The 23,523-nt window shown below is 65.5% G+C and overlaps 13 protein-coding genes across 13 annotated transcripts; 8 read left to right on the top strand and 5 right to left on the bottom strand.

Moving 5' to 3' along the window:
- The first annotated feature begins 236 nt into the window (after positions 1-236).
- On the top strand, positions 237-1,492 carry AMSG_06025 (uncharacterized protein). The gene is made up of 2 exons (XM_013902083.1): positions 237-504; positions 635-1,492. Exons 1-2 carry the CDS (start codon positions 269-271, stop codon positions 648-650), a joined length of 252 nt encoding a protein of 83 aa, XP_013757537.1. The 5' UTR covers positions 237-268; the 3' UTR covers positions 651-1,492.
- Positions 1,493-2,199: 707 nt separating this feature from the next.
- AMSG_06023 (NADPH:adrenodoxin oxidoreductase) lies at positions 2,200-3,829 on the top strand (the record flags this gene model as incomplete). The annotated part of the gene is made up of 2 exons (XM_013902082.1): positions 2,200-2,299; positions 2,367-3,829. The coding sequence occupies 2 exons, from the start codon at positions 2,200-2,202 to the stop codon at positions 3,827-3,829; spliced, it is 1,563 nt and encodes a 520-aa protein (XP_013757536.1).
- A 475-nt stretch (positions 3,830-4,304) lies between these two features.
- On the top strand, positions 4,305-5,606 carry AMSG_06022 (lysophospholipase L2; the record flags this gene model as incomplete). Its single annotated transcript, XM_013902081.1, has 1 exon — positions 4,305-5,606. The coding sequence occupies one exon, from the start codon at positions 4,305-4,307 to the stop codon at positions 5,604-5,606; it is 1,302 nt and encodes a 433-aa protein (XP_013757535.1).
- Positions 5,607-5,768: 162 nt separating this feature from the next.
- AMSG_06021 (trafficking protein particle complex subunit 2) lies at positions 5,769-6,536 on the top strand. Its single transcript, XM_013902080.1, has 2 exons — positions 5,769-6,064; positions 6,166-6,536. The coding sequence occupies exons 1-2, from the start codon at positions 5,945-5,947 to the stop codon at positions 6,490-6,492; spliced, it is 447 nt and encodes a 148-aa protein (XP_013757534.1). The 5' UTR covers positions 5,769-5,944; the 3' UTR covers positions 6,493-6,536.
- A 24-nt stretch (positions 6,537-6,560) lies between these two features.
- On the bottom strand, positions 6,561-7,112 carry AMSG_06020 (redoxin domain-containing protein; the record flags this gene model as incomplete). Its single annotated transcript, XM_013902079.1, has 1 exon — positions 6,561-7,112. One exon carries the CDS (start codon positions 7,110-7,112, stop codon positions 6,561-6,563), a length of 552 nt encoding a protein of 183 aa, XP_013757533.1.
- A 310-nt stretch (positions 7,113-7,422) lies between these two features.
- Positions 7,423-9,618, top strand: AMSG_11932 (uncharacterized protein; the record flags this gene model as incomplete). Its single annotated transcript, XM_013902158.1, has 3 exons — positions 7,423-7,432; positions 7,489-8,075; positions 8,443-9,618. 3 exons carry the CDS (start codon positions 7,423-7,425, stop codon positions 9,616-9,618), a joined length of 1,773 nt encoding a protein of 590 aa, XP_013757612.1.
- Positions 9,619-9,624: 6 nt separating this feature from the next.
- On the bottom strand, positions 9,625-10,245 carry AMSG_06017 (uncharacterized protein; the record flags this gene model as incomplete). The annotated part of the gene is made up of 2 exons (XM_013902078.1): positions 9,625-10,169; positions 10,200-10,245. The coding sequence occupies 2 exons, from the start codon at positions 10,243-10,245 to the stop codon at positions 9,625-9,627; spliced, it is 591 nt and encodes a 196-aa protein (XP_013757532.1).
- Positions 10,246-10,647: 402 nt separating this feature from the next.
- AMSG_06016 (acyl-CoA dehydrogenase domain-containing protein) lies at positions 10,648-13,457 on the top strand. The gene is made up of 2 exons (XM_013902077.1): positions 10,648-10,755; positions 11,069-13,457. The coding sequence occupies exons 1-2, from the start codon at positions 10,656-10,658 to the stop codon at positions 13,303-13,305; spliced, it is 2,337 nt and encodes a 778-aa protein (XP_013757531.1). The 5' UTR covers positions 10,648-10,655; the 3' UTR covers positions 13,306-13,457.
- A 148-nt stretch (positions 13,458-13,605) lies between these two features.
- AMSG_06015 (AGC protein kinase) lies at positions 13,606-14,982 on the top strand (the record flags this gene model as incomplete). The annotated part of the gene is made up of 2 exons (XM_013902076.1): positions 13,606-13,726; positions 13,820-14,982. The coding sequence occupies 2 exons, from the start codon at positions 13,606-13,608 to the stop codon at positions 14,980-14,982; spliced, it is 1,284 nt and encodes a 427-aa protein (XP_013757530.1).
- Positions 14,983-15,018: 36 nt separating this feature from the next.
- On the bottom strand, positions 15,019-18,206 carry AMSG_06014 (Ralgps2 protein; the record flags this gene model as incomplete). Its single annotated transcript, XM_013902075.1, has 2 exons — positions 15,019-17,365; positions 17,634-18,206. The coding sequence occupies 2 exons, from the start codon at positions 18,204-18,206 to the stop codon at positions 15,035-15,037; spliced, it is 2,904 nt and encodes a 967-aa protein (XP_013757529.1). The 3' UTR covers positions 15,019-15,034.
- A 175-nt stretch (positions 18,207-18,381) lies between these two features.
- AMSG_06013 (glutathione S-transferase 2) lies at positions 18,382-18,975 on the bottom strand (the record flags this gene model as incomplete). Its single annotated transcript, XM_013902074.1, has 1 exon — positions 18,382-18,975. One exon carries the CDS (start codon positions 18,973-18,975, stop codon positions 18,382-18,384), a length of 594 nt encoding a protein of 197 aa, XP_013757528.1.
- A 290-nt stretch (positions 18,976-19,265) lies between these two features.
- Positions 19,266-20,342, bottom strand: AMSG_06012 (uncharacterized protein; the record flags this gene model as incomplete). The annotated part of the gene is made up of 1 exon (XM_013902073.1): positions 19,266-20,342. The coding sequence occupies one exon, from the start codon at positions 20,340-20,342 to the stop codon at positions 19,266-19,268; it is 1,077 nt and encodes a 358-aa protein (XP_013757527.1).
- Positions 20,343-20,695: 353 nt separating this feature from the next.
- On the top strand, positions 20,696-23,346 carry AMSG_06011 (CAMK/CAMKL/AMPK protein kinase). Its single transcript, XM_013902072.1, has 2 exons — positions 20,696-20,883; positions 21,200-23,346. Exons 1-2 carry the CDS (start codon positions 20,701-20,703, stop codon positions 23,336-23,338), a joined length of 2,322 nt encoding a protein of 773 aa, XP_013757526.1. The 5' UTR covers positions 20,696-20,700; the 3' UTR covers positions 23,339-23,346.
- Positions 23,347-23,523: the final 177 nt, after the last annotated feature.

Raw genomic sequence — 23,523 nt, 5'->3', positions numbered from 1 at the left:
AGTGCGAAGGGGGAATCGGGTGTAATGGAGGGCGGCAGAGGGGAGAGAGAGGGTGTGCAGTGGTAGATCGGGAGGGGGGGGGGAGGGTAGTAGAAGGACGAGTCAGCGAGGGGCGAGGAGAGGGACGGAGGGACGGAGGGACGGAGGGAGGGACGGAGGGGAGGGGGAGGGGGAGGGGGAAGGGAGGGGGGGGTTGGCGCCTCTATCGCCTTGGCCGGCCCGGACACCTGACTATCGCCAATACCCGGGAGAGGAGCAGACAGGCAGGATGATGGGACTGTTCCGGCTGTCGGACCTGGTGCTTGCGGTGACGCTGGTGGTCAATGCCGGTGCTGTGCTCAAGTACAAGCTCAAGCGGGCGCCGTCTGCCGCCGCCGACTTTGGTGAGGTGGCCGACGACAGCAGCTCGGTTGTGGCCAAGCTGGGCAACGTCCTTGCCGCCCTGCGCACCCTCCGTGGTCTGGTGGCGGTGTGGAACGTGCTAGTCATCTTTCTCATGCTGGTGTATGTGAGGGGGAGGAGGGGAGAGAGAGAGAGAGGGGGAGGGGACAGCCCCGCACTCCTGCCACACACACTCACACGGCCACACACGATGGACGCTCGCTCCTGGCCGGGATCGGGATGGTGGGGACAGGTTCTTCTCGGCTTGAGTCGCGCACCCTTTACATGAAGGTGGCAAACGGATCGAGGTCGGCGTTGGCAGAGTCGGTATCGCTGCCGCTGTTGCTGTTGCTGTCGTTGTCGTCGTCCCACAAGTCGTCGTCGCTGGCGTCGTCGTCGGCAAAGCCGTCGATGGCGGCCCAGTCGACCGAGTATCGGAGGACTGCCGCCACGCCGCCGAGGCCACGCGCCAGCTGAGATCCTTCGCTGGTGGCGTCCGAGACAAAGTGGATGGTGGCGCCAAAGTCAAGGTAGTGCTGAGCGAGCCAGTCGACGAGAGGCGACTCGGCGACGAGGTCGTAGCCGGGCGGCGGCGGGGGGATGCGACGCGAGACCGGGTCGGCGACGAGGACTATGTGAGCGGCGGTGGGTAGGTCGCCGGTGGCGTCAGATGCGGGCGCGTACTCGCGCCGGACGGCGGAGAGCTTGTCCCAGACCACGAGCTGGTCGACGGCGCCCATGTCGAGGGCAGCGAGAACGTCCTGCGGGCCGAGGGCGTAGGTGTTGGTGTCTAGCGCGATAGCCTCAAGGAGCGAGCCGAGGATTGCGCGCTGGGCGGCGATGCGGGCCGAGCCGAGAAGCGGCGCAGCGTCCGCGATGGCCTGGCGCAGGCCGTTGCGTCCTCCGTATGCGACGTCGAGAGTGCCGATGACGATGGCAGCAAGGCGCGGGTCGAGGAGGGCTGACGACGAGACAACCGACTTGAGGTCGGCCGAGCCGGCGAGGACGAGGCCGGCAATGTTCGGTGCGTGATCGGCGCCGAGGAAGAGGCGGGCTGCCTCCTCGGCGATCTTGCGGACGTAGTTGTGGCGGGCCTCTTCGCGGAGGCGGGCAAAGCGCGGCGCAGACTGGCCGCCGCGACCATGCTTTCGCGGCAGCTGGATGCGAAAGTGAAGAAGCTCGGTGGCGGTCGAGCCGGCGACGCGGGCAAAGAGGGTCGACTTGCCGTCGACGATGATGAACCCGATGGCGTCATGGGCCTCGAGGTCGCGGACAAGGTCGCCGACCTCGAACCGCGGGCCGCAGTGGTAGCGCTTGCGGCGGATGGGGTGGTGGGGGACAATGACCTCGCTCAGCATCTTGCCACCGCGGTCGCGGCCGACAAACAGCGCCAGGCCATGGTCGGGCAGGCCGCGCGAGGCGTAGCGGGCGAGCTGCGATTGAGCGGCGGTGAGGGCGGCGAGGACCGAGTGGCGGTTGACGCGCGACTTGATGTTGACCGCCTTGGCCGCCTCGCCCTTGAGCATGCTCGCCACCTGCGCCACCTGCGTCTTTCCCGGCAGCAGCAGCGTGATGAGGGAGGTGTGATCGCCTGAGGCCTCGGCGAGGGCTCCCAGCCTGCGGCGGAGCCGAAACTCTGATGCTTGGAGCGCCGAGGTGTCCGGGCAAACAGCCGCCATGTAATGTAGTCCAGTGAGGGTCTTGCAGTGTGATGGGGAGTGATATCCATGTCGGGATGCCGCAAGATCGCGTGTTGTTTTGTGGCCTGGTTGCCAGGCAATAGGGTCGAGCCGTTCGTGTTGCCCTGCAACAGGCAAAATGGAAAAGCGATGGGGGAAGTTGGCACCAGTCGACTCGACCCGACTCAACTTTGTCCAGCAGTGGAACGATGATGCGGGGCCTGCGGTGGATGCAGAGCGTGGGCATGGCAGGGGTGCGGTCGCAGGGGAGCGTAGCAGGAGGCGCGCGGGTATGTGTGGTTGGAGCCGGGCCGTCGGGTCTGTACACGGCCAAGTATGTGTTGGAGGGTGCGCCCGGTGTGAGTGTGGACGTGCTCGACGCGTCACCGCTCCCGTTTGGCCTCGTCCGCAACGGAGTGGCACCAGACCATCCCGAGGTCAAGCTGGTGACGACCACCTTTGACGCCATGGCCGACCGGTTCTCCGACCGGTTCCGGTTTATGGGGAATGTGGGTGTGGGCAAGTCCGGCCTGGGCGAGGCTGATGGCGTGCCGCAGCCGCGGGTAGCGCTGGGCGATCTGCGCGAGGCGTACGATGCCGTCGTCCTGGCCTACGGCGCCGAGGCCGAGAAGAGCTTGGACGGCGTGGACGGCGCGGATCTGGAGGGTATTGTGCCTGCGCGGGCGTTTGTCGAGTGGTACAACGGAGCGCTGGGCGCGGCCGACATGGAGGGCCTGGTGCGGGCGCGGGTGGCCAACGTAGACGACGCCAGCGTGGCGGTGATCGGACACGGCAACGTGGCGCTGGACGTGGCGCGAATGCTGGTATCGCCGCCCGAGGCACTAAGGGCAACCGACATGCCACGGTCGGTCGGCGATGTGCTGGCGGCGGCGTATCAGAGCCTCGGCAAGGTGACCGCGATAGGGCGACGCGGGCCGCAGCACGCGGCATGCACCACCAAGGAGCTCCGGGAGATGACTAAGTTGTCGGGACTGAGCGTCCATGCACGCGGTGTAGCGCACGCCGACGAGTGGTCACCCAAGCACGTGAGCGTGGCCAAGGCGCTGGCCGGCGATCGGGTGCGAACGCGGGTGTTCAAGCTCCTGGCCTCCGCCTTTGAGCACGGGCACGGGTCCGGGCTGAACGAACCTGTGGCAGCGGCGAGCGCCAAGGCGTTCACCATGGCGTTCTACACCCAGCCTATTGGGTTTGTGGCCGATGAGACCGGGAGCGGCGTCGCCGGCGTCAAGGTCCAGCTCATGGAACGTGATCCGAACGATCCGAACGCGTCGCGGGCGGTGGCCGGGGCAAGCGCGGTCATTCCCGCGTCGCTCGTCGTTACTTCGATTGGGTATCGGTCGGTCCCGCTTCCGGGCGCGCCGTTTGACGAAGTCCGCGGCGTCGTGCCAAATGTCGCCGGGCGAGTTGTCGGTGAGGACAGCCTCTACGCCGCTGGATGGGTCAAGCGCGGGCCGCGCGGCGTCATTGTCGCCACGCTCAACGACGCGGTCGAGACTGCCGACGCAGTCGTGAGCGATCTCGCAGCCAAGGAGGCGGGGGTAGCACGACCGGCCCCGGACCTTGCTGCGCTCGCCGGTCTCGATCCTGCTCTTGTCGACGAATGGGTCACGACGTACGCTGACTGGAAGGCGCTCGATGCGATGGAGATTGCTGCCGGCAGTGCGAGCGGGCAGAGCCGAGCCAAGCTCACCACCCGGGCCGATGTCTTTGCTGCGCTGGCGAGCATCCGCAGTGGCGGGCAGGCATAATTATGGACCAGCTATCGATGTACAGCTCCCATGATGCAACATTCTCGGCTGCCAACCGAGCCGTCGCTCCACTGGCTATACGGTCTGACCCTCTGTGCCAGCACAATGTGGTGATTGGCACGGTGACCTGCGTGTACACGAGCTGTAGCCCAAGGCTCCGCGTTGACGCGAGATCAAGGTAGTAGTTGGGCGCCCAGAGCGCGCTGGCCGTCGTCGTATTCGCGCATCGTCATCAAAAGGGTGGTGAATGACTTCCCGCTTCTCACGAGCCGACTGAGTCGATGCCATCGGAGCTCTTGACCAAGTAGGGTGCCAGCGGCTGCGAGTGGTAGCGCCTCGAACCAGTCGTAACACTCGTCGCAGCCACTCGTTCGCCGAGTCATCAGTTCGTCAGATCGTCAGGTCGTCAGGTCGTCAGGTCGTCAGGTCGTCAGGACACACACACACACACACAGATTCACATACAGACACAGGTATGGCATCAGGAGCACAAGGACGGACCATGCCGTCGTACACGACGTCGTATGCGACGATCAACCGGCTGGAGGTGGATGTGGAGGAGTACGTGGAGAGCCACGACGGGCTGCTGCTGCTGTACCGGCGGTTCTCACCGGCGCCTTCTGCGGCCCGTGTGGCGACGGTGGTCCTCGTCCACGGCTTTGGCGAACACTCAGGCCGGTTTGCGCATGTGGCCAAGGCGCTTGTGGCGGGCGGGGCGGTGGTGCATGCGCTCGACTTGCGCGGGCATGGCATGTCTGGTGGCCCGCGCGCCGACGGGCAGTTTGACTGGCTGGTGGAGGATCTGCGGGTCATCCACGAGCGGGCGTACGAGGGTCTGCCGTGCTTCCTCTACGGGCACTCGATGGGTGGTCTGCTGTGCATCCGCTACCTGCAGACGTATCCGCGCCTCCCGCTGGCCGGCCTCATCGCCACCTCGCCCATGCTTCGGCTGCATTCGAAGATCCCGCTGCCGGCGTGGAAGAAGGTCCTACTCGGCCTTGCCAAGCCGCTCTTTGGCGAGTTCCTCGTCGGCTCAAACATTGATCCGTGCTCGCTCACCTCGCGGTCGGCCGAGGTTGACAAGGTGGTCAACGACCGCCTCACCCTGCCGTTCATGACCGTCCGCTTTGCCCACGAGATGCTCTCGGCCGCCGACGCCGCCATGGACGCCGCGCCGGACTTTGCCTATCCGATGATTGTCCTCCACGGCGAAGACGACGTCATCACCGACCCGACGGCCTCGGTCGAGTTTGCCTCGCTTGTCCCCGACGGCGCAGCTGCTGCCCACATCCTGGCCAAGGGCAAGCACGAGCTGCACAACGACGACCAGTTTGGCCAGGTTCTCTCCATCATCCAGAGCTGGATGGTCGAGCGGGTTGCAGCGACCCGTGCCGGTAGCGGCAGGGCGCCGCGTCGCGCGCCTGGCCCGTCGTCTGGCACGCTGATGGCTCCGCCGACTGCTGCCGGCGTCGTCGCCGGCGCCCGCTCCGCCTCGGTGGCGTACTTTTCGCTCGCCATGGTCTTTGTTGTCCATTTGCTCTCGTTCCGGCTCGCCGGCAAGACCCGGGTCGGGCATCTCGCCGCGTGGACGCTCTATGCTTTGTGGCCGTTCTTCTTCTGGCTTCTCCTCCCGTTCCATGGCCTCCTCCTCGCCGCCACCCGCCTCGTATGGGCGCCGCATCGCGCACCTTGGACCGCCCACGACACGTGGAAGACCATGACCATCGGTCCGCTGCACCTTGTCCGGGTCTATGCCCGCGAGACCGCCGCGATGTGAACCAGGCCGCCTCTCGTGCAACAAACACTCTTTTCCCAGCAGCCTTATCAGATGACTCACAGTGGCCATGGACGGGCAAGGCAGTACCGTGGCCGGATACCGTGCTGCCGGAGGCGGAGGCAAGGCCAGGGCCAGCCACGGCGACGACGACGACGCACTCGACTCTCTTTCGAGTTGCGCCGAAGAGAGAAAGAGAGAAAGAGAGAAAGAGAGAGAGAGCCAGGCGGGGCGTGTGTGCGTGCGCGTATCTGTGTCTGTCTCCGTGTCCGTGTCTGTGTCTGTGACTTTGTCTGTGTCTGTGGCTGTGGCTGTGGCTGACTCCTTGAGCAAGGCGAGCCATGAACTCGTTCTTCGTCATGGTGGGCTCGGACGACACGCTGCTGTTTGAGAACCAGGTGATTAACAACGGCAAGGCCGCATCGCTGGCTTCGGTCGGCCTCTCGTCGGGTATGGACAAGGTATGTCGAGAGGATGGGGAATAAGAAGAGGGGGGAGTGGAGGGAGGGGGGGGGGGCGACGATCATGCGCGACTGACCGAGGCAAGGTGGACGAGGTGTAGGCGGATCAGAAGGACGTACTGACGCACTTTGTGCTGTTTTCGGCGCTGGACGTTGTGGATGAGGAGATGTGGCGGACGCAGAACATGTTCCTTCGCAAGGTCGACAAGTTTGAGGAGTGGGAGGTCTCGGCCTTTGTCACGGCCGGCAACATCCGGTTCCTCATCCTCCATGATGCGCGCAACGACGACGGCATCCGAACCTTCTTTACCCGCGTCTACGATTTGTACATGAAGATGGCGCTTAACCCATTCTACAAGCTCAACTCGCCGATCACCTCGCCGTCGTTTGCCGCCAAGGTCCGGGCGCTCGCCGACGAGCATCTGTAGCGGCGGCGCGTGCGAGATCGATAAATGGGGAGGCAAAGAGGCCAGCATTGTGTGGCTCAAGTGGGAGTTTACAGCTTGGAGAGAACGTGGTCGACGCCCGAGACAGAGACCTCGGACGGGACGGTCTCCACGAACACGTCCTTGACCTGGCCGTTCTCGACGATCATGGCGTAGCGCTGCGAGCGGGTGCCGAGGCCGGCGCCCGAGAGGTCGATAGAGAGATCGAGCGCCGAGGTGAACGAGGCGTCCGGGTCGGAGAGGAACTCGATGCCTGCAGCCTTGCCGGCCTCACCAGCGAGACCCATCGACTCTGCCCAGGCGTCCATGACGAGGTGGTCATTGACCGAGACCACGCGAACGCCGTCGACGCCCTTGGCCTTCAACGCCTCAGCAGCGCGAGCGTAGGCCGGCACGTGCTCCGAGGTGCAGACGCCGGTAAAGGCTCCGACGACGCCGACGACCACCGTCTTGCCCGCCAGTGCCTCCTCGGCCTTGACCTCGGTTCCGCCCGTCGCCCGCAGGACGGGCAGCTGGGCGACCTTGGCCGACACCGCCGACGACGTCCAATTCCGCCCTGCGCCGGCGGCCCGCACGATGCTCTGTCCCAGATTGCGAAGCATGGTTCTACTGTTGTTTGGCTGTCCTGTCTTGTCTTGAAGAGGGGTGATGCTGCGGGCGGCAAGAGCGTACCGTCTGGGGATCAGATCAGTGCGACTCGAATTGGCGCCACGCAGTGATGACGGGAGATGACGCCGCGATGACGTGTGTGGTTTGTCACGGCATACGCCAGGCACACAGCTCTCAGACGCAGTGAAGCATGCGGGCGCATGCCGCACACATGGTCGAGACAATGGATAGGTTGCTAGTTAGGGCTGAGGTGGTGTTCGTGGGTGGGTGCCTGTCTGTGGTGTATGAGTGACTGACGCCGGGATGACGCCGGGTCAAGCTGAACTCCCCCTTCCCCCCAAATCGGTGTCTGCTCCCCGTGGCCGCCAGGCTTCACGGCCGGCCACCGCATCGAGCCCGAGCCCGACCCACACGTCGCGACATTGGCCATGTTCACCATCCCCGGGCAGATAGCATTTGACCTGGTGGTGGTAGGCTCAGCCGAGGCGTGCGGCGGCGCGTCGGACGGTGACAAAGGGAGCGAGGGTGTCGCGGCGGGATACGGGGTGGTGGACGATTCGCGGCATGGACAGGTGCATCTTGGCGGGTTCCGGGCGGCAAGCGACGTGATGGCACTGCGCAAGGCTGGTATCACGCACGTTCTGTGCATGGACAAGGACGTGTGCCACCCTGATGAGGTGGAGAGTTATCTGGTGGAGGCGGGCGGAGCGGACGCGTTGCGGGTCATCGGGCTCACCCACGCAGCAGACGAGGACATTACAGCAGTGCTTGATGATGCGCATGGGTTCATCGACGGCGCCCGGGCCAGCGGCGGCCGCGTCCTTGTCCACTGCCTCCGTGGCGTCAACCGATCTGGAGCCATCGTCGTCAGCTACGTAATGCGCGCACTCGGGCTCGGCTACGACGATGCGCTTGCCCGTGTCCGCGCTTGCCGTCCCTCTGTCCAGCCTGATGAGGTGTACGAGGCCCAGCTCCGCACATGGGCCGATGGATGTACAACCGCACAAGCTCCCAGCGAAAGCTAATTTCCCCAAACAGCAGCTTGAGGGACAGATCGTGGGGTAGCGGTGGCAGGGTGGATGCCATGGCAGCAACCGAGCGGCAGGTGGTGCATGCAAGCTAATAAGCTGCTGGCGCATGCCACCCCCACCGCCTCTCCCTGCCACACACACACACACACATACACACAGACACACACAGACACACACACCACCACTTTACACTCCACCACCACACACACACAAACACACACACCACACACCACACCACACCATTCCCCCCCACACACATACACCCGCTATGGCTGCACTGCGGGTCCACCAGACGGACATGGCGGCCGACGAGGTGACAGCGGCGACCGAAGTGGTGCGGGTGGCGGCGGCAGAGCACCCACGCAACTTTACCCATCGGTGCAGGGCGATCGTGACGGCGCTCAAGGCCAGCCGTGGCGGGACATGGCTGGCAACGGCAACGCGGCGGAAGATGACCTCGCGGTTCCAGTACACCAAGGGCACCATGCTGTTCTTCAACCTCGACGGCGTCAACTACCAGCTGTACCAGGCCCCACCCGTGACCATGGAGCGCCCGGCGAGCCGGACGCCGCCGCGACTTCCGCTCGACCGCATCGCCGGCGTGGCCGGCCTCGACATCCGCAAGACGACGCTGCCGGAGACCGAGACCACCCACATTGTGTCGCTCGCCCTCGAGATGGCCACCTCGGTCTCGTCAGATGCAGCGCACAACTTTCGCGATGCGCTGCACCAGTTCTACGGCGCGCCGTGGCACGTCTACCTCTCGTCGTCGGCCAACCCAGCATTTGTCTTTGGCTGCTACGTCGTCCACGACGGCCACTACCTGCACGTCAACCTGCCGGGCGCGCTCGACCTGTATGCGTTCAAGTCGACGACCGGCGCGAGCTCGCTACTGGGGGCGCGCCCGCTGGAGCTCCAGAGCGGGCGCGGAAGTGGTGGCGGCGCCGGCGCCGGCGGGTCGTGGTGTTCGCGGTCGCGCCTGCGCTGGGTGGGGCCTCTGAGCGTGTGGATCGCCTTTGTCGCCTTTGTCTTTGTCTTTGCCGTCCTCCCGGCCGCGTATCCGACCATGACCGGCTCGGGCTTTACCACCTTTCAGGGCCCGTGGCTCTGCACTCGATGCTCTCAGAAGTTTACCGACTGCTCGCTCTTTGCCCTCACCTCGATGGGCGCGCTCGACGAGCAGCACTGCCTCGAGCACCTGCCGCATCTTGCCAAGCGGGACCATGTCTCGGCCGACGTGAGGGTGTGTTTTGGTGACGCTGCAGCGTTCAACGGCGAGACGTCGTACTGTGAAGAAGTGACCCGCGGGTTCTGGGTCGTCTTTGGCGTCGGCCTCGGCTTTGTCGTTGTCAACATTGCCGCCATGCTCGCGCTGGCGTACTGGCGGTGGGTGAGGCCGAAGAGCGCACGCCGCAAGGCCGTGCACTCGCGTGCCTACCCGCCGCTCCTTGTGCAGAACGCGGCATGACCCAGGTTACAGCTGGTCGTTGGTAATGAACCGGTTGCCCTCACACTCGCTTCTGCGGAGCTTGGACTTGCCGCGGCCGGCCGCCCGCGTCCGGGTCATCCACGACCGCCGGGCGCACGCACGGGTGTCGCGCGCCGGCGAGAGCCCGCGCTGGGCCTCGGCCTTGATGCGGTCGACGGGCGACGGCAGGCCTCCGCTTGCACCACCCCGCGACTTGCCCGCGCCGCGCAACTTGTCGAGCACGCTCGTCGTGCTGCTCACCCCGGCGAGGTTGCCGGTGTAGAGGCCCGGCCCTTCGGCATGGCACGAGACGACGTGTTTGTACAACAGTGAAATGTCTCCCGTGTACGCAAACGAGCACTGGGCGTAGGTGCAGCGATACTCTCGCGGCGGCTCGGTCTTGGCCCGCGCACGCACCCGGTTCTCCGCAGCCTCACTCTCGCCGCAACCGTTGGCCGGCCGCTTGCGCTTCCGTGACGCGGCCGCCGGCGGCCGCCCGTTGAGCTCTCGCAGCGGCGACGCCGGGCCCATCACCTTGCGGGTCCACGCGCCTCTGTCCCGCCCCACCGTCTTATAGTCACCCGCAGCCTCGATGTGCCCCGTCCTGTCGCTTGCCGTCGTTTGCATGATGGCGAGCTGTGTGGCAGAGTGCGAAAGTTTGACTTTTGAGATGAGATTCGTTGATCGCTCGGCATGCCCGCCACAGACAGCCAACGGCGCGGACGAAACACAGTTACAAACACATTGATGGCGGGCTGCGATTGAGATGACGATGATGACGATGACGATGACGGTAGCGATGCTGATGCACGGGTGCAGTACACTCGCTGCCGCCGCATCTTCGACATTTGGTCTCGCATGGTGCTCATGATCGCAACTGTGAGCCATCGATCTGGGCTCCCCCCGTCCACGGCAGCACCACCCTGCACTTTCACCTCTTCCACTCCCCCCCCCCCCCCCCTCCTGCGAGGCACCACCATTTGGCAATTTTAGCCACACACCGACGTTTGAGTGGCAAAGTGAGCACACTGCTCGACATGTTCTCCATCCGCTACGCTGCCTCTACGGCCATGGCGCGCGCCGTGGCCACGGCTGCCACCTCGCGCACCCTCCTTGCCACTGCCCCTACCGGCCTCGGTATGTCTGCCCCAGTTCCATCCCTCCCCTCGCTACCATGCCCGTCCCCGTCATCCTCAGCTCGGCCCGGCTGACGACCTGCCTACCCGCCGACGCGTCAGCCGCCGCACCCGCTGCGCTGCGCCTTCTTGCCCTTGTCCCAACAGCACGCTTCGGATAGCGACGCCCTTCCCCTCCCTCCCTCCCGCTCTGGTCTCTCTCTCTCTCGCTTCCCCCCCCCTCCCTCTCCCTGCTGTGGTCCCCCCCCCCCTCCTTCCCCCGTGCCCCCTCCACCGCCTCACCCCTCGTCACCTTGCCACGATCCCCCGCACAGGCGCCCGGACCATCTTCAACTACGCGTACAAGGTGGCCAAGAAGGTGACGCCGAAGATCTCCGAGACGGAGCGTGATGCGCTGGAGGCCGGCACGGTCGGGTTTGACCAGGCGGTGTATGCTGGCGATACCAAGGCGTTTGACGTGGATACGACGTACCGTGAGGTCAAGCTGACGGCTGCGGAACAGTCGTTTATGGACAACGAGGTCAACACGCTGTGCAAGATGATCGACGACTACCAGGTCAACGAAGACAAGGACCTGCCTGTGGAGGTGTGGAACTACATTCGGTCGAAGGGCTTCATGGGCCTCTGCATCTCGCCCGAGTTTGGCGGGCTCGGCTTTTCGCAGCACGCGCACGCGCTCATCATCGAGCGCATTGCGACGCGATCGGCGGCCGGAGCGGTCTCGGTCATGGTGCCCAACTCGCTCGGCCCGGCCGAGCTGCTGCAGCACTTTGGCACTCAGGAGCAGAAGGACTTCTACCTGCCGCGCCTGGCCAAGGGTGTCGACATCCCGTGCTTTGGCCTCACTGGCCCGACGTCGGGCTCGGACGCGGCAACGATGCGCGACCGCGGCGTTGTGGTGGAGCGCGACGGCAAGCTCGGCATTGTGGCATCATTTTCGAAGCGGTACATCACGCTCGCGCCGGTGGCCTCGCTTGTCGGCCTCGCCATCGACGTCACCGACCCGGACGGCCTGCTCACTGGCATCAACGGGGCCAAGGAGGGCATTTCTGTGGCGCTCCTCCCGCGGTCGCACCCGGGTCTCGAGATGGGTCCGCGGCACGACCCGATGGGCCTTGCGTTTATGAACGGGACTGTCCAGGGCGAGGAGGTCTTCATCCCGCTGGACATGATGATGGGCGGGCCGGAGCGTGTCGGCTCGGGCTGGGCCATGCTCATGGCGCAGCTCTCGATCGGCCGGTCGGTCTCGCTGGTGGGCGGCTCCGTTGCGGCGTCGACGTACGCGGCCAATGTGGTGGGCGCATACGCGCGGCTCCGCAAGCAGTTCAAGGTCCCTGTTGCGGAGCTTGAGGGCGTGAAGGAGCCGCTGGCGCGCATCGCGTCGACGGCGTACACACTCAAGGCCGGGCAGACGTTCATTGACTCTGTTCTGGAGAATGGTGAGAAGCCGTCGGTCCTCTCTGCGGTGATGAAGTACGAGTCGACGGAGCGGGCCTTTGCGGCGCTCTCGGACGCCATGAACGTCCTCGCCGGCAAGGGCCTCATTGCCGGGCCCAAGGCCGGGCTCTCGTTCGACACGGCGGTCAAGGCCGCGCACGTCGGACGGACCGTCGAGGGTGCGTCTATCCTCGGCCGGTCGCTCATCATCTACGGCTCGGGCGTGGTGCGTGCGCACCCGCACATGCTCCCGCTCATTCAGTCGGTCAACCACGGTAACGACCCCGAGGGCTTCAAGTCGGCGCTGCTCTCGCTTGTCAAGCACGGTGTGACCAACACCTTTGGCTCGCTCCTCGCCAACGTCACGCGCAGCCGGTCCAAGTCGAACCTGACCTCGTACTACGAGTCGCAGCTGGGCAAGGCCGTCTCCAACTTTGCCATTGCCGCCGACCTCACGCTCGCTCTCGGCGGCGCCCTCAAGCGCAAGGAATTTGTCTCGGGCCGCATGGCCGACGCCTTCTCCACCATCTACCTCGCCCACGCCACGCTCTGGTACCACAAGCAGAACCGGGTCGAGGGCGGCGAGGTCATCCTCGAGCACGCCATGGACCAGCTGCTCTTTGAGTTCCAGGAGGCACTCACCGAGGTTGCCCGCAACTTCCCCATGCGGCCGCTCGGCTGGGCCATGCGCGCCCTGACCTTCCCCTTCGGCAAGCCGTACAAGCGCCCGTCGGACAAGCAGGTCGCCGCCGTCTCGTCGCTCATCACGCACGACACCCCTGTCCGCCAGCTCCTCTCCAAGAACATGTTTGTCGACTGGGACTCGGAGGATGACCAGGTCTCGCTCCTCAACCGCATGCTCGACAAGGCTGTTCGCGTCGATGACATCTACCGCGACGTCCGCAAGACCGGCCGCGCCCTCACCGACTCGGAGCAGGCCCTCGTCGACGAGGTCGAGGCTGCCCGCGAGCGCATCATCCAGGTCGACTCATTCCACAAGCTCGGCAAGGAGATCCACGAGGGCCCCGACTACGTCCGCCCGGCCCTCCGCCCGTACTCGGCCGATGCTGCTGCCGAGGCCGTTCCGGCCGCCGCCGCCTCGTCGTCGGCCTGATCGGTGCTTGACCCGGGCCGCACTCGTATCTGACCTGCCTCACCTGCTTGACCTGTGCATGGCTTGACTCTGTCCTCTCCCCTCCCTTCCCTTTCTCTCCATCCCAAGCTCATCACCATCGTTGTTGTGGTAAACGTGCCGACGGACCGCCACGAACCGCCAACCGCCGACCGCCAGCCGCTCCGTCGCACACACCGCACACGCATGTTCCCCGGCCCCCCGACCTCCCCTCCCCCCCCCCCTCCCCCTTCACCGACCTCCCCCCCCCCCACTTCACACCTCCCAGCTCTTTCCTTTTCCATGGCAACAGAGCTTGTGCTGCTGTGCGTGCTGCTCGGGGTGGCGGCGGTGGCGGTGGCGGTGGTGGCGGTGGTGCTGTGCCTCCGGGCGCGACGCGGACAGACGTACGGCGTGCTCGGCGGTGAGGCGGGGGGCGGAAGCGGCGGGACGGGGTGGCCTGGGCATGCCGGGGCGGCGGCAACTGTGCACGGCGACGGGAGCGGCGCGAATGGAGGGCGCGGCGGGTGCGGGTACACGCCGCCGTCGTTCACGGCGGCACCTGGCGGGCGGCCGAGCAGCGTGGACAAGGACGACTTTGCGCTGCTGCAGATGCTCGGCAAGGGCGCGTTTGCCAAGGTCTACCTGGTCCGATTGGAGGCGACGGGCGAAGTGTTTGCCATGAAGGTGCTGTCGAAGAAAGACATTGTCGAGCGCGACGAGGTGGAGCACACGCTCGGCGAGCGCAACATCCTGCTCAAGGTCGACCATCCGTTCATCGTCCGCATGTACTACGCCTTCCAGTCGCCATCCAAGCTCTTCTTTGTCCTCGAGTACGTGCCTGGCGGCGAGCTTTTCACGCTCCTGCAGCGCAAGCGCCGGCTGCCTGAGGAGCAGGTCCGGCTGTACGCGGCCGAGATGGTGCTCGCGCTGGAGCATCTGCACTCGCTCGGGATCATCTACCGCGACCTCAAGCCCGAAAACGTGTTGCTTGACAAGGACGGACACATCCGCCTGGCAGACTTTGGCCTCTCCAAGGAGGAGACGGACCCGACCGGCCGGACTGGGACGCTGTGCGGGACACCCGAGTACCTCGCGCCCGAGGTCCTTCGAGGGCGCAAGTACAACCGGGCGGTCGACTGGTGGTCGTTTGGCACGCTTGTCTACGAGATGTTCCTCGGCCTTCCGCCGTTCTACGAGGCCGTTGACAAGACGCGGATGTTCAAGCGCATCATGCGTGGCAAGCTGGTCATTCCCGACAAGCTGCGGTCGCGCCCGGCTCGCGATCTCATCGCCAAGCTCCTGGTGGTTGAGCCGGAGGAGCGGCTTGGCAGCGGGCCGACTGACGCAGCGCCGATCCGAGCTCATCCCTTCTTTGCCGACCTTGACTTTGGCGCCGTGTACAACAAGGCGTACACCCCGGTGCACGTCCCACGACTCGCTACCGAGCTCGACGTCTCGCACTTTGACCAACACGATCCACAGACGTCGGCGTACACGCCGTCGGCCGGCGGGCCGTCACTCCTGGCCACTGTTGACCAGGACGTGTTTGCCGGCTTTACCTACACCGACGCGTCGCACCTTGGCGGCGGCGACGATGGTGCGGGCGGCGGCGCGATGGAGGCTGCCGTTAGCTCGGCTTCTGCTTCGGCATCGCGATCGGGATCGCGCAGTAGTTGAGCTGCAGAGGACGCACCGGTGGTAGAGGCAAGGCATACTTTCTTTAGCGTGGTCACGCGCCGACGTCGTCGTCTTCGCCGCTCGCCGCCGTCAAGTTGCGCGAGCGACGGCCAGAGTCGTTTTCGGCGGCGATGGAGAGCTGGTACAGGTGGTCGTCGGTGAGGTCCTCGTTCTCCTTGTTGATAATGAAGGTGAGGAGAGGCGAGTTCTTTGTGATCGAGTAGAGGGCGTGACTCTTCTTGAGCTCATAGACCTGGTTGAGGACCTTGCCAATGAGGCGGACGCGCTGGTAGTTGTAGATGCCGGGCGGGGCGTCTGCGGCGTCGCGTGCGTTGCCCTCCTCGATCATGCACAAGTCGGAGAGGACAATGCCAAAGTAGGGAATGATGCCGACGTCCTTGGGTGCGGCGGTGAGGGCGGCGCGGTAGCGCTTAAAGTTGGACGACATGTCCATGGTCTCGTTGAGGGTGGCGAGCGCCTTTCTGGCCTTGCGACTTGTTGACTTCCACGTCCGCTTGAGTCGCTGGACGGGCGCGCCGTTGAGCGCGGCGAGGCAGGTCATGACGCCGTTGTAGTTGCGGAGCTCGACAAAGTGCTCGCCGAGGGCGACAATCTTGGAAATGGCGGCGTTGCGGCCGGCCTTGCGCGACTCGCGGACAACGACGGCGGTGAGCCACGATGTTTGCGAGTTGAAGTGCTCGATGATGTTGATGATGTTTGGGCAGAGGTGGACGGTCTCAGGCTTCATCCACGGCAGGCCGTGGAACTCATCGACGTTGAGGGCGCCCCAGAGCTCGATCTCGCGGAGCGTCATCTGCTCGGCGAGCTCGGCCGAGTCGAGCTCGGTAAAGACAAGCGACATGCCGGTCTGCGAGAGGCCGACCGATGAGGGGAGGAGCGACTTTTTCCGCGACGAGCGCTTGGAGCGGAGGAGCGCGCGAATGTCCTGCGCAGCATCGACAACCCGCTCGGCAGGGCTCCGGACAGGCGGCGGCGGTGTCTCTGCACCGCCTTTGCCGTTGGCTGCCGGCGGCGAGGCGACACCTGCCGGGCCGGCGCCGTCCGAGCCGGCGTCGGCGAGGACATCGGTGACGAGTGCGGTAACGGGTTTGAGCTCTTTCTTGGCCAGAAAGTCCTGGTCAAAACGGACACGGAGCCAGAAGAGCAGGGTGCGGAGGACGTTCTCCTTTTGCAGCGAGACCATGTCGTTAAAGAGCGAAGAGAAGAGCGGGTACGGCGGTAGCTCAGCGTGCGGAGTGTGGAACTTCTCGTGGAGCTTCTGCACAAGCGCAGCCGGGGTCATCAGCGACTGGTACGCCATAAAGAAGCGGTAGCGCTCGGCATCGTTTCGGGAGGCATAGTCGGAGATCCAGTGGATGATGCCGTTGAGCGAACCAGCGACAAGGACGTTGCGGCGAGTATCGGGATCGTACTCACTGGTGAGGTACTCGGGCACGGTGTAGTCGTCCCAGAGCGGGGTGCGGTCGAGCTCCTTCCGGAGCCGCGAGTGGTCGGCCGGCGTGATCGAGTCGGAGCTCCGCCCACCATCGAGCTCGCTCTCGGCGGTGACACGAGCCGGGACGGTCGACGGGGTGGTGACCGAGAACCTGCGGTTGGAGCGGCGGGCCATCGAGAGCGCCTCCTTGCGGAGCGACGACGACGGCTTGGAGCTTGATCTGCGGACGTCGTCAAGGAGCTCCTCAAGCGACTCAAACGACGACGTGAGCATGGCCTCAAAGCGGGAGACCTGAGTCATGGCGCGGGTCCGCTCCTCGGCGGCAGCCTCTGCGTTGGACGCCAAGGCGGCGTGCTTGGCCAATGCGCTGGACGCGTTGGCCATCGGGCCCTCTCCGGCCACCAGCCGCTCAAAGTCGAGGTCGGCCTGGGTCTTGGGAGCGGCGCCTGCAGCAGCGTGCGGAGCGACGACGGAAGCATCGTCGAGGACGAGCGAGGCCGCGAGGGCGGCGGCAGACCGCTTCTTGTTTGGAAGGGCGGCGGCAGAGCCCGAGTCTGAGCCTGCTGCGTCGTCGTCGTGAAGCGGAAAAAAGGTAGCCGGCGACGATGGCTCGTCCGAGCCGAGCGTGGCCATCTCCTCCACCAGCAGCTGGAGCGCGCGATCCTCGTCGAGCGAGACGTTCGAAGCGGCGTGGGCCGCGAGCGGCGAGCGTGATGGCCGCGAGCCCGAGTCTGAACCGTGGCCCGAGTCCGAGTCTGAGCCGTAGCCCGAGCCCGAGCCGTAGCCCGAGCCCGAGCCCGAGCCCGAGCCCGAGTAAGTGTACGAGTCTTCGTCGGAGGCGTGCCGGCGTGGCGTGGACGGGGTGGCCGGCGCCCGTGGCACGCCCGGCGCCACCGCCACCGCCGCCGTGGTTGCCGACTCGTTCAGCTCGGTGAGGAGGTCTGCGAGGGCGTCGTCGGCGGCAGACATGTATGTATGTATGTGTATGTATGTACGTGTGGTGGTGGTGGTGGTGGGGGGGGGGGGGGGGAGGCTGTTTGGAAAGTGGTGGCGAGGGGCGTGTTGTGGTGGCAACGGCCGTGCGTCGCCGTCACAGAGGTAAGTGGGGCAGCGGGGCAAAATCAGGTGTTTTCTTTGGGGCCATGCATGGGGTCAGGCACAGGGGAGTGCATCGTAAGGAGGACATGGCGGCAACGAGGGCGGTGAGAGCCGGGTGCGACTCGGCGTTGATGACGTCCTTGGGCACGCCATCGATGTTGCCCGAGGTGGCAAAGCCAACCAGGTACTTGAGCTTGTAGTCGGCCACAGTCTTGGCAGCACCGACAGCAAAGTCGGACTCGGTGTTGCGGGCCACGCGCTTCTCAACAAGGGCAAGCAGGTCTGGAAGCGGGCCGGCCATGAGGGCAGCGCGCATGGCGAGCTTCTTCTCCTCGTCCTTTTCCTTCATCGACGGCGTGAGCAGGCCGATGACGTCCTCGGCAGCATCGAGGAGCTCGTCGACCATGAGGGCGGCGACCGGGTCCTCCGGGTAGGCCCCGGTCAGCTTGCCGGCGTAGCGGAGGATGGCGTTCGACTGAGCGTAGTCGGTGCCGTCGATCTCGAGGACGGGCATGGCGCCGTACGGCAGCGACGGCTTGAGGGCCGGAAAATCGGCAAAGGCGACGTGGAAGTCCTCAAACTCGACACCGTTGTCGTTGAGGACATCACGGATGGCGCCGGCGCGGCCGGGGAAGGGGAAGTACGTCAGCTTGAGCTTGCTAGTGGACATGTTGCAGTTGTTGGGAAGAGGGGTGGAGTGCGATGAGGGTGCGGGGGCTGGGTGCGGTGGTTGGCCGACGTGTGTGTGTCACGGCGCATGCGCAAGTCACAGAGTTAGGTCGCAGGGTCGCGCTGAGCGGGGGATATGGTATGGTGACGGGGCTTGCGCTTGCGCTTGCAGCGATTTACGAGGACATAGCGGCGACAAGGGCAGTGGTAGCTGGGTGCGAGTCGGCGTTGATGACGTCCGTGGGCACGCCATCGACATTGCCCGAGGTGAGGAGAGCAACCAGGAGCTTCATCTTGTAGTCGGCGACGGTCTTGGCGGCGCCAACAGCGTACACCGACGCGGTGTTGCGGGCGATGCGCTTCTCCAGAAGCGCGAGCGCCGTCGGCAGCGGGCCGGCCATGAGGACGGCGCGCATGGCGAGCTTCTTCTCCTCGTCGCTCTCGCGCATCGACGGTGCGAGCATGTTGACGATGTCCTCCGTAGCGTCGAGCAGCTCGTCGACCATGAGGGCGGCGACCGGGTCCTCCGGGTAGGCTCCGGTCAGCTTGCCGGCGTAGCGGAGGATGGCGTTCGACTGGGCGTAGTCGGTGCCGTCGATCTCGAGGACGGGCAAGGAGCCGTAGGGAAGCGACGGCTTGAGCTCGGCAAACTCTGGAAATGGGATGCGGATGTCGTCAAATTCGACGCCTCCGTCGGCCAGCACGTCGCGGATGGCGCCGGCGCGACCGGCATGCGGAAAGTACGTCAGCTTGGGCTTGGTCGTCGACATGGCTGTAGATGCGGAGAAGTGGTGGTCGTGGAGTTGCGTGATGCGCAGAGACGCGGACTGCTACTTTGTCCCGGCATGGGGTCTGAGTTTGGGGAGTTTACAGTCGGCATCCAGGCCGGCGTCTACATCTTGTGCGTTGTCAAAAGCCCATCAACTCGCGCACCCCAGCCAAGGGTATCGGCGGCGCGACGGCCGGCTCAGGCTGAGCAGCTTTTATGCTTGCGGTCACCGCGAGGCGCACGATAGCGCGCTCGAACGACCGTGCCGTTGAGGACAGACTACGCCAAGCCTCACATCAGGAGCTGGATGGGGTTGGCAAGGGCACGGGTGAGGGTGTCGAGGAACGCGTTGAGCTCGGCAGCATCGACGGCGCGGGCGTCGGCGGTGATGGCCAGCTGGACAGAATCGCGGCGGCGGAGGGCGAGCGCCCCCGAAGTCGGGTCCTTTGCCGGCTCGACCGACGCCGTGAGCGTGCCGAGCGAGAGGACGGCGACGGCCGGCGGCGGGACCGAGAGTAGGGCCGACGTCACCGGGAGCGGGGTGAGCGAGGCGATGGCAAAGGTCGGCATCTCGGCTGACGGCGCAGCGTCGTCGACGATGCGGTCGACGGTGGCCAGCGGCGCAGCTTGCGCCTTGGGAATGAGGGCCGATGAGACACGGACCGGACCGTGCGGGTCAGCGACATGATGAAAGAGGACGTTGACGTCGCGGCATGTGACCGGCGCGCCGGCCGCGTCGTCCCAGTGTGCGTTGAGCGCCGGGTGCGAGCGGAGCGCTTGAGCAGCGGCAACCACCAGCAGCCGCGCCAGTCGCGGCGGCAGCGGCGCGCCGGTCTCGGCGCCGGCAAGCAGCGTCGGCAGGTCTAGGCCCAGCAGGTCGGCGACCGGCTGCACGTCGGGTGCGGCGGTGGCGTAGACGGTCGGCGCGGCAGCCTTGGCCGCCACCGCTGCCGCGGCATGCGCAGCCTGCGCGCCGCTCACAGCCACGTCGGCGTGCCGGTCGGCCTCTGGCAGCGCCTTGGCCGGTGTGTCGACAACACGGAAGCCCGTGGCAAGCCCCACATCACGCGAGGCAAAGAACAGCTCCAGCGAGGAGCCGGCAGCGGCCGCGCCCGAGCTCGCACCCGCGGCCTCGCTGGGGCTGGCGGACACGCTCGCCGCGGGAAATGCGCCACCAGCAGCAGTATACGCCAACACATCGCCCTTGGTCACCGTCCCGTGGTGGCCGGTTCCCTCGACATTGTCCAGGACCGCAGCAAGGTCCCACCCGTTGCGGGCAGCGAGCGCCGCCACCGACGGCAGCTGCAGCCGACGCGACGCCGCCGCCGCCGTGCTGAACGTCCGCGTCGCTAGGGCGTTGCGGAACATGGCCAGAGAGGGTGTGTGGGGAGGAGTACAGAGGGGGGGAAGGCGACAATGCCAGAGTGAGGCGGGTGGCGGAGGGTGAGGGTGAAGCGGAGCTTGGGGTTGGAAGCCGTCGTCGGTAGAGGCAGGCCCAAAGGTAGTCGACACGGCTGGCGGGTGGGATCGTAGCCCTCCCCTCCACCCTCTCTCGCCCCGGGGCATTCTCCACCACCACAAAATTTTATCATCGGAGTCTTTCCCTGCCAAGCGAAAAAAACCGAGACCCAATTAGTCAAGCTTCCGGCAAACGTTCGCCGGCTTGCGGGCCGGTGGCCACACCCGCTCGGCAGCAAGAGGAGGGAGAGGGTCGTCACCTCTCATCATGGCGTCGAGCCTGTCGCTCGCTCTCGACGCCGAGCCGCGGCAGCGGTCAGAACACCCGCCGCCGTCGTCCCCGCGGTCGCAGCGTGGCACCTTTGTGGGGAACTATAAGCTGGGCAAGACGCTCGGTGAGGGCTCGTTCGGGAAGGTCCTTTCGGCAACCCACACCCTGACGGGAGAGACGGTACGTCGGACAATTTGTGTGGCTTGCTGCCCACTCGCCGCCCCCCCCCCCCCTCCCCACTTCTTTGCAGGTTGTCAGGGAGATAGAAGAGGTGCAGGGCGGCAGTGACAGGCGGACGAGGTGGAGATGTGACCTTTTGTCCTCTACTGCTGCTTGTAGGCCAATGCGGCCGTCGTCTTTGGCCACGGCCGCCGTGCCTGGACCCCTGGCACGTGGCGCTCAACAGCGCCGAATGAGCGGCCGTCGGCGCTTTACGCGTGCCAAGCGCAAATTGGACTGACTCACATCCACATTGCTTTTTTCCTATTATTCCCAGGTCGCCATCAAAGTGCTGCACAAGGACAAGATCACCGAGAAGGAGCTCGAGCGAGTGACGCGCGAGATCCGAATCCTGCAGCTGCTTCGGCATCCGAACATTGTACAGCTGTATGAGGTTCTCGACACGCCCGGGCACATCTACTTGGTCATGGAGTACGCCACTGGCGGCGAGCTCTTTGATTACATTGTGACGCATGGCAAGGTCAAGGAGAGCAAGGCACTCAAGTTTTTCCTGGAAATGCTCTCTGCGGTCCACTACTGCCATTGCAACTCGATCATCCACCGCGACCTCAAGCCGGAGAATCTGCTGCTCGATGACAAGTCGCACATCAAGATCATCGACTTTGGCTTTGCCAACACCTTTCAAGACGGCGCGCTGTTGAACACGTTTTGCGGCTCACCGGCGTACGCGCCGCCCGAGATGGTGGTCGGCGAGGCTTACGACGGCAAGCGCGTCGACATTTGGTCCATGGGTGTCATCCTCTACGCCCTCATTGCGGGCTACCTTCCTTTTGACGATGAAAACGTCTCGGCGCTCTACCGCAAGGTCATGGCCGGCAAGTACAAGTGCCCGCGGTCGATGTCGCCACCCATCCGCGATCTCATTGCACGCATGCTTGTGGTGGACCCTTCCAAGCGCATCACCATCGAGGGCATCATGCAGCATCCGTGGATTGTCGAGAATGCGAGCACCGCCATGCGCGCTGGCGTCCTCGCCTCGTCGCCGCTCGACCGCCTTGCTGGTGAGCCCGATCCCGAGCTCATCGCCCTCTGTGACTCGTTTGGGTTTCCCGAGCCCGAGCTTCGTGCCGGCCTCACCGAAGGCATGCGCAACCAGGCGACAACGACATACTTTCTCCTTGCCCAGCGGAAGAAGGCCTCACCGGCCGACTTTCGTGCCATGGTCGCCGCCACCAACGGCGCCGCCACCAGCGAGGCATCGGACGTCGTCCCCATGCTCCGTGTCCGCAAGACCACCGTGACGACTCCGTCGTCGCCGCTCGCCTCTCCGCATAAGAGCCACCGTCCGCGCGTCTCGTCGCCGCTGGCGTCGACAATGAGCAAGGCCGCTGCAGCTGCCGCTGCCGCCACCTCGGCGGCCGGCGGTCGCCACCCCCGCGCCTCGCCGCGGTCTGGCGGGACCCGCAAGCGCTCATCGACGGTCTCGTCGTCGTCGCGCTCGCGTGTCGTCTCGCCGCGCTCGCCTACCTCGCCATCGTCGTCGACAACCTCACCACTTTCTCCGCTCTCGCCGACGTCGCCGACAACGCCGACGTCGCCCAAGAAAAAGTCGAGCCGGAGCCGGCACCGCTCTCGCCAGCGGGCCGGAACAGGCGAACTGTCTCCGTCCGGCTCGTCGCCGGCCCGATCGCTGGCGGCCAAGGTCAACGCGCGGCGCGCGCGGCAGGCCGCACCGGCGCCAGAGCTCGCGTCGTCGCTGCCCAACTTTTCGTCGGCCGCCGCCATGGCCTCGATCCAGCTTGCCAAGCGCGAGGGCGCTATGTCTCGCATCGACCGGGTCGAAGCGTCGCGACAGGCGTTTATGAAAAAGTCACCCCGCGGCGATTCCGACTCGTCGCTCATCTCGGCTCGGTCCTCGCAGCCGCACGGGGCGTCGATGGCCAACCTCAATGGCGACCAAGACTCGATCACCGTCGACGTCCTCGGCCAGTCGTCTGACTCGGCGCTCTCGCCAATGCTGGCGCGCGTCCGCGAGCGCGCCCGCCGGCGGGCCTCGGTCTCGTCGGCCGGCTCGGCATCGACCTCGACCTCGCGCTCGCCGTCGGGCTCGCGCAAGTCGCGCATCCGCACCGTCCGCGGCATCTTCTCGGTCTCAACAACCTCGAACAAGCCCGCAGACGACATCCTCGATGAGGTCCTCCGCGTCCTCGACGAAGCCGGCATCCGCTACTCGCGCACCGCCTACCGCATCGACTGCCATGCAGACTCAGCCAATGCTGCCGACGCACCAGCCGAGCTCCCTCCCGACGATGCCCAGTCTCCCGTCCGCTTTGAGCTCGAGATCTGCCGTATCCCGAAAATGGATCTGCACGGCCTCCGGCTCAAGCGTATCAAGGGCGAGACTTGGCGCTACTCACGCCTCGTTCACATGCTGGTTGCCAAAATGAAGCTGTGAAGTTGTGAGGTTTGTGATCGTTCGGTATCGTCGTGCGTCGAGTGGTACAGGCGGAGTTGGCCGAATCCGTGCCTGCTCCCCCCTCCCTCTTCACCCCGAGTATCATACTACACTGCCCCCTGGACTGTGCCCCTCCTCACCCACTCCACCCCCCTCCTCCCCCTCCCCCCCCCGCCCCCCCCTTC

This window comes from Thecamonas trahens (assembly GCF_000142905.1).
Source record: "Thecamonas trahens ATCC 50062 unplaced genomic scaffold supercont1.25, whole genome shotgun sequence".
Classification (NCBI taxonomy): domain Eukaryota; order Apusomonadida; family Apusomonadidae; genus Thecamonas; species Thecamonas trahens.
The sequence above is the reverse complement of the archived record's forward strand: the minus strand, read 5'-3'. Positions and strand labels throughout refer to the sequence as shown.